The 13,523-nt window shown below is 43.3% G+C and overlaps 1 protein-coding gene across 1 annotated transcript; it reads left to right on the forward strand.

The window, feature by feature from the left end:
* Nucleotides 1–931: 931 nt before the first annotated feature.
* Nucleotides 932–1,906, forward strand: LOC142458524 (olfactory receptor 1J2-like; the record flags this gene model as incomplete). Its single annotated transcript, XM_075559527.1, has 1 exon — nucleotides 932–1,906. A coding segment is annotated over one exon (975 nt), but the record flags the coding sequence as incomplete, so codon positions are not given.
* Nucleotides 1,907–13,523: the final 11,617 nt, after the last annotated feature.

Raw genomic sequence — 13,523 nt, forward strand, 5'->3', positions numbered from 1 at the left:
TATGCACATCTTCTTCAGTGACTATATGCGGACACTGAAACCAAAGCAAGCTATGGAAAGATTGTATTACATAGAAACACTTTTAGGAAAATTAAAAAAAATCAGACTGGAATGATGACTTATTTCTATAAAATTACACTGGATTTTCCTGCTTTCCTCTCATCTTCTCCACCTCTTGGAAAACTGCCACAGCAAGACCAACTCCATCCTTTCTCTTCCTGCTCAGCCTACTCAATGTGAGGATGATTCATCTTGTAATCAGAAGCCATAAACGTACAGAAGCAATAAATGCCGTCCTGTAAACATATTTTCTTTCCCTTATGTTTTATCATCAATCTTTTATTTTCTGTTGGTTACTTTCATCTAAGAATACAGTATCAATTACATGTAACATACAAACTGTGTTAATCAACAGTTGATGTTGTTACTAAGGGTTCCAGGGATGCTACTAGTCGGTAAGCTTTGGGTGTCAAAGGTTACTGTGGACTTTTTTGACTGCAGGATGTCGACACGCTTAACCCCCTGCATTGTTCGTGGGTCAACTGTACTTGTAAACTGCCATCTGGGTTTGCCCAATGACTGTTGCCAGAGGAAGAGCTGGGTGGATAGCACAGGACTGAGAAATGGTTCCTTCTGTGCGCACAGGGTCACGATGAGTGACAGCCAACAGCAGCAGCAGCATGAAGGGTTTTCTAGAATATGAGTTTTCAGGAGCAAGGGACTCTATCTTATTTCCTACTCTTTCCTTAGGACCTATGATAGTGTCTTTCACATGTTTGGGGAAGAAAAATGAATGAAGTGTCCCTGTTTGCCATGAATCATCAATATATGAATGAAATGCAAAAGTGTTCATCTGACGACGGACACAATCACTTAGAGAAAGCATGTGGAACGGCATAGGAATGGCTCTCGAAGTTTCTAACACTCCCCACTTGACTATTCCCAGATGCAGAAGAGCAGTAAGGTGAAGTGGGAGAACCAGAGCAGCGTGTCGGAATTCCTCCTCCTTGGGCTTCCCATCCGGCCAGAGCAGCAGACCATGTTCTTCGCCCTCTTCCTGGGCATGTACCTCACCACCGTGCTGGGGAACCTGCTCATCATCCTGCTCATCAGGCTGGACTCTCGCCTGCACACCCCCATGTACTTCTTCCTCAGCCACTTGGCCCTCACGGATGTCTCCTTTTCATCTGTCACTGTCCCAAAGATGCTGGTGAACATGCAGACTCAACACCTCTCCATCTCCTATCCGGAGTGTATTTCCCAGGTGTATTTTTACTTCCTTTTTGGTTGTGTTGATAACCTCCTTCTCGCAGTGATGGCATATGACAGGTACGTGGCCATCTGTCACCCTCTACACTACAGCATCATCATGAGAAAAGAGCGATGCGTCCTGCTGGTGGCTGGCTCCTGGGTAACCTCCTGTGGCAGTGCCCTTTTGCATACCCTCCTCTTGGCGAGACTATCATTCTGTGCTGACAACATCATCCCCCACTTTTTCTGTAGTCTCACCATCCTGCTCAAGCTTTCTTGCTCAAGCACGTCCCTCAATGAGCTGGCCATATTCACCGAAGGAGCGATGACGGTCATCTTTCCGTTGACTGGCATCCTGGTCTCTTATGGCCACATCGGGGCCTCTGTATTGAAGATTCCTTCTACCAAAGGCATCTGCAAAGCGTGGTCTACCTGCGGCTCTCACCTCTCCGTGGTGTCTTTGTTTTATGGAACAATTGTGGCTCTGTACTTTTTCCCTTCATCAAGCAGCTCCAATGAGAAAGACATTATTGCTTCACTAATGTATACAGTAGTTACCCCCCTGTTGAATCCTTTCATTTATAGCCTCCGAAATAGAGACATGAAATTGGCTCTGGGGATACTTTTCAGAGGTGTTAGCTGTTTCTCCACGTGAAAACCAACTGACGATGCTGTTACTTTACCCACTGACGCTGCCCAGAGAGGCCTCTTTAAAGACTTGCATCTTAACCATCCTTTTTTCTCGCACCCTCCCGACTGTTCTTTGAAGGGAAATGATGCTCTTGGACCGAATCCCTTTCACTTTGGTTACATAGGTTGCCTATTTAGTCTTCCCAAACCCTACATATGACAGTGCCAGCAGCACACACTCTTTCTGGTCCTCCTCAAGACACCAAAGTTCTGATTAGTTGGGAGTACAATCAATTGCTCTGAATAGGTCACACTGTTGTCTTATTTTTCTGCAAAGATATGAAAGGCTTGCTAAGCTTAACAGAACACAAACTGATCACCTCTCTCAAAAGAAAACATAGCACCAGGATTGTGCATCCTCTTTAGAGAGAAAACAGGTTTTGATATTTGGTCGTTTTAGGCTAAGATTAAAAAACCCTCAAACTTACTGTCATTGAGTCAATTCTGGCTCATAGCAACCCTGTAGGGCAGGTAGAACTGCCCCTGTGGGTTTCCAAGGATGTTCGTCATTACGGAAGCAGAAAACCTCCTCTCTGTCCACTGGGGCAACAGGGAGTTCAAATTGCTGGCCTTGGGAATAGCAGCCCATTACGCCTTCAGAGTTCCTCAGGCTAAACTTAGAGATATGAAATGTGATTGTAATTGAGATGAAGTTTTAGCTTCTCTCGAGTTTCTAGTCATCAGATAGCCCAGGAATTTTATATGTTGCACGACAGACAGCTTTCTTTGTACATAAGGAATATTTGGGCCTGTGAGTGGAATCTGTTCATGCTTTGTAGAATGTGGTTTGGTTATTAAAAAAAAAAAACGGAAACAACTCCTAACTCTTCAACAACAGGCAGAATAGATTTTAGTCATTGATACCGTAGGTTCTATTCATTGAAGCAAATGTAACAAATTCCTTAGTTTCTCTTTCTCGTCTATTGTGTTCCAGAAATACATTTATTTAGTAAGCTTCCTTACAATTATTTCTGGAAAACTCAGAATGCCTGCCTAAGTAAAGCAGGAGCTAGTTAGTTAACAGAGGCCTTTCTATGGTTTTCTAACCCCCAGTACACGGTCCTTTGACTGTGCCAGTGACAAGAACTTAACAGGAGAGCTCAGAGCAGTCAGTCCAATTACCAAGTTTTCCCATCGGAGGGAGACTAATTTTTCCCCCTCTAGGTTGAGCTTTTGTGGGTTTGTCTGTGTGGTTGATGTTGGTCTGGGAAAATGAGAGCTTTCTCTTGCTCCCGAATGAGAGCTTCTACGCATAACAGGAGACGGCTCCGTCTGTATTCATCATTACTCACGCACGTAGAGCTCTTTGTTTCTGCCTGCCATGTCCCAGCTGACTTGTGAAGCTCTGAGAATATGTATTTTTATTTAAAAAACATACACAAAAATCATTTTGCATGTAGAGCTTATTTTCCAGTACGTCTGATTCCCTCAATCAACATCCTTCATGTTATTTTTTTTTTAAATCTTGTTATTGGGGGCTCGTACAACTCTGATCACAATCCATCCATCCATCCATTGTGTCAAACACATTGTACATTTGTTGCCATCATCATTCTCAAAACATTTGCTTTCTTTTTCAATATTAATGATTAAATCATTTTATTGGGGGCTTGTACAATTCTTATCACAATCCACACATCCATTCACCGTGTCAAACACTTTTGTACATTTGTAGTTTTTAATGGTAATATTTTGTTTTTGATGCAAATTTAGATTGCATAGGAAATAGAATGTTGTTGTTGTGCACTGTGCTATTGCCAGTCCACTTTATACCTCTCAAGACCCCGGGCCTGAGTCCCAGACCCACAAGTCACTTCCTCAAGGTGTGTGTTATAGCTGAGATGTTTTCATCACTTTGCCCCTTGTAGGCTATACTATGTTGATGGATATATTTGCAGCATGTATAAATACATATGCAGTATGGTTTTCTGTATGCAGTATGATTTTCAGTACGCATTCATGGTTAATCCCATGTGCCTTCCCACCCTTCCAGTTTGGATGTCGTCTATATCTGTACAATAGCGTACTATTGTCACTCCTGTTCTTGCAGGATTGTGCCCGTGATCGTTTAGATCTTTGTAGCCTTTAACTTTTGTGCGCCTTCCAGTATCTTCCTCTGCCGTCATCATTTTGCACTGACCTCGCTCCCTACTGTACACTGCCTTTTTGTTCACCCACGTTAATATGTATTGACCTTTAGTTAGAAAGTTCCCTTCCCTGCTTCTCCCACTCCTGGTGACCTTCAAAGAAAGCTCCTTACTCCGGGTAAACCTTTTCTTGACTTTTTATAGTTGGGGCCTCAGATAATAATTGTCCTTTGGTGACTGATTCATTTCACTCAAGCTCCCTACTGGTGCAGTTGGGTAATTGTTCTACTGCTAACTACAGGTCCAGTGGTTCAAATCCAACAGCATCTCCATGAAAGAGAGACGAGGCTGTCTGTTCCCATAGGATTTGCAGCCTTAGAAATACTAGATGGGATTGCTATGACTCAGAATCAACTCTATGGCAGTGGCTGCTTTAATTTCACTCAGCATAACCTAGTCTATCCAGGCTATGCGGTTTTTTGTAGATTTGTTCTTTGTATTCTACTGTGTGTGTGTAGCACAGTTTGCCTATCCATTCATCTACAGATGGGCGCTCAGGGTTTCCCCATCTTCTTTGTTATTGTATGTGTGCTCAGATATCTGTTTCTGTCAAAATTCCTATTTCTTTAGGGTGAATATCTAGGGTGGGATTGCTGGATAAGCTGGTATTTTTTCTCCCCAGTTTTGGGGGAAGTGTCATACCATTTTCCACAGAGGTTGCACTGTTTTACAGCCCCACCAGGGGTCTTTATGGTTCCAGTTCGTAGACATCACATCCTCATTAGCACATGCTGCTTTCTGATTTCGTTACTTTGTTGTTATGGCTGAGGTGAGATGCTATCTCATTGTTGTCTTTCTCCAATGGCTAATGATCATGTATTTGATGGCCACCTGAATGTCTTCTGGAGTGAACTGTCTGTTTATGTCCTCTGCCCATCTTTTAATTGTACTGCCTGTCTTTTTTACTGTTGAGGCATTGACGTTTTTTATAAAGTTTATAGATTAGTCCCTTGTATGATATATCATCACCAAGTGTGTTAATTCAGGTAGACTAGAGAAACAAATTCATAGATACTCATATGTGTATAAGAAAAAGCTTTATATAAAGAGTAACTGTACATTAAGAAAACATCCCAGCCTGGTCCAGATCAAATCCATAGATCCGATATTAGCCCACATGTCCAATACCAATCTATAAAGTCCTCTTCAGACTCACGAAACACATGCAATGATGCCGAATGCAGGAAGATCACAGTCCAGTAGGTTGGAAGTCTTGTGGCTCCAGTGGCATTGTAAGCATCTCAGCTGTGTCAGGGCCTCCACGTGGCTGCTCCAGCTCAGGGCACGAGCATAGCTCCATGTGTCTTCTCAGCTGGAATGTCTCCCAGGGAGCCAGCCTGTGTCCAGCCTTCAGTGAGCTATTTATCTCCTTAGCTCCTCCAAAAGAGGTCATCAAGCTGTGACCCGATTGACAGGCTAAACTCCACCCCTTCACTCATTAGTCTCAAATTAACAGCAGATTATGTAGTTTCCACACCAACATCTTCCTATGGCCAACCAATGGGTCCCTTTTCTATTCCTATGGCGATCTCTTTTTCATGTGTGCACAAAAGTTTAACTTTTAGGAGGTCCCAACCATCTAGCATGTCGTTTTGCTCTGTGTGTATTTTTAATTACGTTTGATCGTATACTTATGGCATGTATTAGGGACCCTAAGCTTAAGCATTCATTAGCTGCTCTTTTAATGGTCCTCAGAACTCTGACCGAAAGTAGTATCATTTCTACTTTGGAGGGCCCATGTCTCAGAGACCTTGGTGAAATTGCTGTGGAATATTCTCTTAGTAAAGGACAGATCCCAGAATTCTTTAAAAGAGTAGCTAGGCCCATGTCCCTGACTCCTAAACAAGTAGGGTCTCAAGTCATGGGGAGACCTGAAATCTTTTAAGGGAACTTTTGCTCTGATGGAGGTCTGTGGAGGTGCTAAGGACCCCGGAGGAGCATTCTGAGGCCCTTTATACGGTCTGTATCATACTTTTCTATACAGAGAGGCTGCACCTATGATGGAGAAGCCAAGGGCGACTTAGGGATTCTTGTGATTTCCAGCTGAAGACTGGACCTCAAGGTATAACTGGCATCAGGGACCCTTTCTCCCAAGACTCCAAGAAAGCTCAGCCTCTTGGGACTCTAAACTTGCTTGTTTCCAAAAGGCCAAGGGAAAGTTGGGCAATTAGTCCAAGTTGACTTCTCTAATCAGGGCCTTGGGGCTGTCTTCCCTGGGGGACTTGTTTCTGGCTTGGTAAAGGAGATTTTCCCCATCGTTTTGAGACTGATGAATAGACATGTCAAGGTCCTAGCTGTGCCAAAGTTTCCTTTTGACCCTTGACCCTGGGTCTCCGGGGCAGAGAGTGTGGATTCAGGTAACAGCATGAAGCAGAAAGCATCTGAAAACATCCCACTGGCCAAGTTCAAGAGAGGGACAGGAAAGGCCATAGTCTTGTGCGCATGTGCGAATCAGTGTGTGCACCCCTCCCAGACGCAATCCTATTCAATGCGTAGGAGAGAGAGGCAGAAAGAGAAACCACCAGAGACCTGGTGTGGGCTTTTGTGTGTTGAATTGTGTCACTTTCTGTGTATGGGCAATGAACTCAGACACCACTGAACGCTTTTTCCCTGGAGATTTACGTCGGCGTTAACTGGAAGTGTCTTCTCAGCAGTGTGCGTGCTTATTTTGTCTCCATATGTTGCTTGTGTACTGTATGAAAGATCTCTCTGTGTGACTTATTTCACTATGTGTGGTTACAATGTATGCAGTATGTGTCTGTGTAGTTCACAGGATCATTTTGTGGTGCATTCAGCCATGTTGTGTAAACCATGTGAATTTTGTATGTTTGTCTTGTGATGATTTGTGTGATTCTGATTATTCATACCCTGATGGTAAGTACCTCGGTGAAGCATAAGTCAGAGATTTCTGTAAACCACTCTCAGGCAATATGTGAATCTAGGATAGTATGTGTCAATATGTCTTTTGTATGTAACAAATTAGACCTTGACTTCTTTCACTTAGAAGATGTGTTAGACAGGGTAGACTTAAAACCAAGGCACAGACATGTGTGTGTGTGCGTGTGTGTGCATGTGTTCATGTGTGTGTAGGGTATGTGTTAAGTCTTACATTTTGTCTTCCCACTTGCCTTATCTCAACATAAGCCCAACCAAAACAAAACAACTGCTGCTATTGAGTCCATGCTGATTCATAGTGACTTCATCACCAACCAAACCCACAGCCACTGAGTCAATTTGGGTTCACAGTGACCCTATCAAGAGTTTCTTTTTAAGCATAAATTATTTTATGCGTTCTTTTCGCCCCAAATAATTTTATTAGGATATAATCCAGACATCACACCATTCAATAGTTCAGTCACCTTCATACAACTGCTGCCACACTCATTTCCTAAACATTTCCTTCGTTCTTAAACTCCATTTCCTTCATTCTTAAACAGGCTCCAGTGACCCTCTCCCTCCCAGACCAAAGCTCCAGGAACACTTAGTCTAGTTGTCGTCGCCCTGGATTGACCCAACCGGGGTTTCACATATAGAAAACCATCGAAGAATACAGAATAGAGTCAAGAACGCTGCCAACAATAACAAAACACAGCAGAGATAAACCCCTCTCTGGAGAAACAAAACAAAACAGAAAATATCAAACACCAGATCGGGCTCACAGTGTATCTCAAAGAAGATCAAATGACAGGGCTTTAACCATCCAAGTCATATTTATAATCGTAATCTACTATGATCATCTCTCCAGTGGCCTGCCTGATAACCAGGCTATTTCCGTCTCTCACTTGCGGTCAGAAGGAAATCACCAGGGGCGGCGTATTCCTTTGATAGATGCCGAGGATTCCCTTTGGGCCCCCACTGCCATCATAGCCTTCTACAAACCAGCAGCTCTTCTGAAAACAAGTTAATCCCGAATACCATTCCCTCTTTCGGATTTGGATTGTATCGATTCCACTCCTGGGATCACAGATGTTGATATACTTCTTCCATGTGGACTTAGTTGACATTAACTGAGATGGCCACTTAATTGAAAATAAGCCTTTAAGACTTCAGTCACTATTCTTTTTAAATATAATTTTATTAGGGGTACATATAACTCTTATCACAATCCACATATACATCAAGTGTGTAAAGCACAGTTGTACATTCATTGCCCTCATCATTCTCAAAATATTTTCTCTCCACGTAAGCCACTGGCATCAGCTCTTCATTTCCTCCCCTCCCTCCATGTTCCCCCCTCCCTCATGAACCCTTGATAATTTATAAATTAGTATTATTTTGTCATATCTTACACTATTGGACATCTCCCTTCACCCACTTTTCTGTTGTCCATCCCCCAGGGAAGAGGTTATATGTTGATCCTTGTAACCAGTTCCTCCTTTCCACTGTACCCTCCCTCTACCCTCCTGCCATCGCCACCCTCACCACTGGTCCTGAAGTGATCCTCTACCCTGGATTCCCTGTGTTTCCAGTTACTAGCTGTCCCAGTGAACACCCTCTGGTCTAGCCAGATTTATAAGGTAGAATTGGGATCATAATAGTGGGGGGCGGGGGAAGCAATTAGGAACTAGAGGAAAATTGTATATTTCATTGTTGCTACACTGCACCCTGACTGGCTCGTCTCCTCTCCATGAGCCTCCCATAAGGGGATGTCCAGTCTGCAGTCACTATTCTTTTGATAGCTGGGTACCATCCAATTGCTTCACCACACTTTGCTATAGCACCTATATCTTCCATGTTTCCCTTATGAGGGTGTATATTGAGCAGGGCCATGTTCTAAGAACTAATTGTTTTTAAATTGGAGCAAGGATTAAGCGCAAACTCCAAATCCATTTCTAAGTCTCCCTATCGAGGGTTCCTGGGGCTGTAGATATTTACATAAAGCTTCAGCCTTCTCATTTGGAGCTTCTGGTGGATTTAAAAAACTGATTTTTACTATTAGCAGCCCTACAAATAATCCACACTTCTAGGTCTCCTTAGTGACCACATAGGCAGCGCCAAAAGAGATTTCCATTGAAGGATAGCTAGAGCCCTTTCCCCTGTGTGATTTGGGTACTAAATCAGGGTCACTGGAGTCTCCATATTTTTTTAATACATCTTTAAATTTTGTAACATAGTTTAATAGCTAACTAAATGCTCAATTCTGGTGTCTACAGTTAAATCCTTGGGGGGTTTCCCACTTGATAGTTTTGTATCATTGGGCTTCATTTCTTGATATTCAACAGCCCCTTCTTTAAAAGGGGGACAATAACCATTGCCTTGTAGTATTGTCTGTAAAGTCCTTACACAAGTTCTAGACACACAAACTCAATGGCATTGAGTCAAGGCCAGCTCATAGTGACCCTATAGAACAGGGTAGAACTGCCTCTGTGGATTTCTGAGACTGCAGCTCTTTACAGGAGTAGAAGATCCTGTCTTTCTCCCTTGGAGAGGCTGTCCTTGAAAATTGTAGTCCAAAGTGTAACAGCTACGCCATCAGGGCTCGTTCTAGACACATGCTCACTGCCATCGAGTCAATAGCGACCCCTGTAGGTTTCTGAGGGTGTAACTTTCTACAAAGGTAGAAAGCCCAGTCTTTCTCCAGCAGATCTGCTGGTGGCTTTGAACTGCGGATCATGTGGATCACAACCCAACTTGTAACCACTATGTCACCAGACCTACCTTTTCTAGAAAACAGTAAGCATTTAATGAAGTGTAACTTTTGATCTTTCTTCTGGCTTGGTGATTTGCTTCTGAAAATCAGCGGTTTGACTCTTAGAGAGCCCAGTTTTACTCTGATATATGTGGGGGTTGTCATGAACTGGAATTAACTCGATGGTTACTCATTTAGCTGCATGGAGTCCGGGGCACCTAACGCTTCATTTCCTTACTGGGCAGGAGTGAATATTAGGTTTGAGGGAGAGGGTCTTAGGAACAGAGATTCCAATAATTTAAAAAGGAAGAGAGAATTGTAACAAAAGCAGTTAATGACTGGGCGGCTATGCTAATTTCTTCTGATATATGAGCAATTCTAAGAAGTTTGTGGACAGATTCCATTATTTTTGAATTCTGTCCTCCCATGAAGTTTTTGCAGCTCCCTAGTATGTATGTACAGGCAGACCCCAGGTTGAGAACATCTGACTTTTAGGCAACTCATACTTGCCCTTTAATATCTGTGAGTCAGAATCGACTCAATGGCATTGAGGGTTTAGAAATTGTCTTCATTTTGAAACTATTAAGCCTTCACTTGCGACATGTGCAAGTTTATATTATGGTAAAAAGACTCTGAGCCTCGATTTTAATGTCTACATCCAAATCTTTGGGTCCCCCTCCAACTTGATAGCTTTGTGACCTTGGGTTTGATGTCTCTGAAGTTTAACAGTCTCCAATGCAAGACAGAGATTAATAATAACTCCCTGGAAATTTTGTAAGGTCCTCAGACAAGTTCTCCGCCAGGATTCTCCTTCAAAGAAAGCAGCAGAGGGGAAAGTTCGCGCGTGTGTGTGATTCATGCTTGTGCCTTTGAGTAACACTATAGTACCAGAAACATATTGATCATCTTTTTCTTCACTTTTTACTATACATTTATGAATTTATTTTAAAATACATGATTTCAAATGTTATTTTACAAGTAGAGTTTTATGCCCATCTTGACACCATACCATAAGAATTCTCATATTCATAAATATGCCTTGAAAATAAGATTTGAATGCTTCCTCCCCACAACTACCATGATCCGAATTCTACCTTGCAGGGCTGGATAGGGCAGAGGTTATACACTGGTGCGCATGGGGGCTGGAGGCACAGGGAATCCAGGGTGGATGATACCTTCAGGACCAAGGGTGTGAGGGCCGATGCTGGGAGAGTAGAGGGTGAGTGGGTTGGAACGGGGGAACTGATTACAAGGATCCACAAGTGACCTCCTCCCTGGACGGCAGAGAAGGAGGGGGAAGGGAGACTCCAGATAGGGCAAGATATGACAAAATAACAATGTATAAATTACCAAGGGCACATGAGGGAGGGGAGAGCGGGGAGGGAGGGGGAAAAAAAAAGAGGACCTGATGCAAAGGGCTTAAGTGGAGAGCAAATGCTTTGAGAATGATTGGGGCAGGGAATGTGCAGATATGCTTTATACAATTGATGTATGTATATGTATGGATCGTGATAAGAGTTGTATGAGTCTCTAATAAAATGTAAAAAAAGAAAAGGGAAAAAATGATTAGGTCAAAGAATGTACAGATGTGCTTTATACAATTGATGTATGTGTATGTATGGATTGTGATAAGAGTTGTATGAACCCCTAAAAATGTTTAAAAAAAAAGAAAATAAGATTTGAATGACTGCATGAGGTCCCTAAGAAATTTGGTGTGTGTAATATAGTCCACAATTATATTCACATTATGACAAACTGGATTTTGTCCGTGGAAAATATGTGTCCATTTGGCTTGGCCACGGTTCCCAGTCATTATCATTCATTTTGTGATCTGATGCAACCATCCATGTGTTTCCAATTTTAACCTTTATGATGTTAATGAGGCAGGATTAGTGGCAATTAGGTTAGAAGTAAGGATGAGGAGGTTTTGTCGCATGTTCTTTGGACATGCTATCAGGAGAGGCCAGGCCTCGGGAAAGGACAGCGTGTTTGATAAAGTGGAGGGCCACCGAAGAAGGGGGAGACCCTCAACCAGATGGGTTGGAGCAGCGGCTGCAACCACGGGCTCAAACATAAACAACAATTGTGAAGATGGCGCAGGACCAGACAGTGTTTAGTTCCGTCAGATGTAGGGTCTGTGAGTCAGAACCAACTTGGCAGCCCTTAACAACAACAACACTTTAGGGAGACAAGACACAGTCTACAGGATTAGGTTGCAGCTTGAGCCCATCGCTTTTAAGATACAAAAGAGATGAAACAAGTGAGCAGGAGTAAGTGCATCTTTGTTCTTTTGCTTTTAAAACATAGTATCTTGTATCTTCTCTGAAAGTTCTCACAGTTGACAATGTCCACCGCCATCATGCCCCAGACATGCGTGGTCCACTCCTCTATTGGAGGGATCGTTTTGCACATTCGGTGGTGACTCACAAACTTCTAAAACTCCAGTCATTACTTACCAGAGTTGAATATTGTCTTTGTGGACCGTGTTCTGCCAATTGACCTTGATGCATCCTGAGAGTCAGTAAGTAAACACGGCTATGAAGGCGTGGGAGCAAGAGCGTCAGCACGGGGTTTTTTAATTTGATTGAGTGATCTGGCAGAATTCTTGGGAAAGGCAACATGTGAGCCGAGCCGAGGGAGGGAGGTAAGAGAGCCCTGGGCAAGTGGGGAGCAGGGAAAAGCATTCCAGGCACAACCAGCCGCCACTGTTAATGCTTTGACATGGAGGAGCTGCTGGCCTGTTCTGGAAACATCGGGGATCTCTGCTGCTGGACAGCTGACGAGAGGGAGATGGTAGAAGATAAGTTTAAATATGTGCAGGCTATTGCTTGTCATTCAAATCTCAACGACTCTGGGCTTGGAAAGTAGCATTTACCACAACATTTAAGTAAAATAATGCCATCCCTTCAGAAGGCTTTGCAATTCACTCACCATAACATAGGAAACCCTTCGGGCCTGGTGCACTACAAATCCGGCCTCCTGGGGAGCAACTCAAGTAGAATGAGGGAAATGGGGTTGGGGAGGCTGAGGCTGCGGTTTTCAGTTGTTCAGTGGCCAAAGTGAACTTTCGTAAGCAAGCTGGATTAAATGCTTCTGGCAGTGACAATATCCCCCTGCGATCACGCCTCTCCCAAGGACCCTGCTTCATCCTTGCCCAGAGGAGGAGAGGAGGAAACGCAAGAAGCAGCACCTGGTACCGATTCTCCCTCGGAAAGGAAACTCGTCACAAACTCACTGCCATCGAGTCAATTCCAGCTCTTGGCGAGTTTATGGGACCAGAGAGAATTGTCCACTGTGGGTTTCTGAGACTGAAAACCCTTATAGGATTAGAAAGTCCTGTCTTTCGCCCACGGAGGAGTTTGGAACTTCTGACCTCGTGGTTAGCAGCACGCTGAATATTCTTCCTTCAGACACACGCCCCAGCCACTGAGCCTAAATCAAGAGGAGTGGGAAATCATCCCAATAATCACATTTTGGATGAAAATAAAGATGGATTTAAGAAAAAGCTAATATATAGAAATCAAGAAATAAACCTATAGTTTCTAGTTGAGTGTGTGTGCGCGCGCGCGCGCGCACGTGTGTGTGTGTGTGTGTGTGTGTGTGTGTGTGTAGAAACTGCAATGGGTCAGACTTGAGAGAGTGCTTAGCATGTTTGAGGAACAGACTTGGAAATATAGTGGTGATGGAGTTGAAGAATCAATTGGGGAGAGTTAGCAAGGGATCTATTTGTGGAAGGTATAAGAAGTGATTTGCAACAATAGAAATTTGTCAATAGAGGAGTGATATGCTCTATGTTTTGAAAGTAT

Source organism: Tenrec ecaudatus, chromosome 10, assembly GCF_050624435.1.
Source record: "Tenrec ecaudatus isolate mTenEca1 chromosome 10, mTenEca1.hap1, whole genome shotgun sequence".
In the NCBI taxonomy this organism is placed as follows: Eukaryota; Metazoa; Chordata; class Mammalia; order Afrosoricida; family Tenrecidae; genus Tenrec; species Tenrec ecaudatus.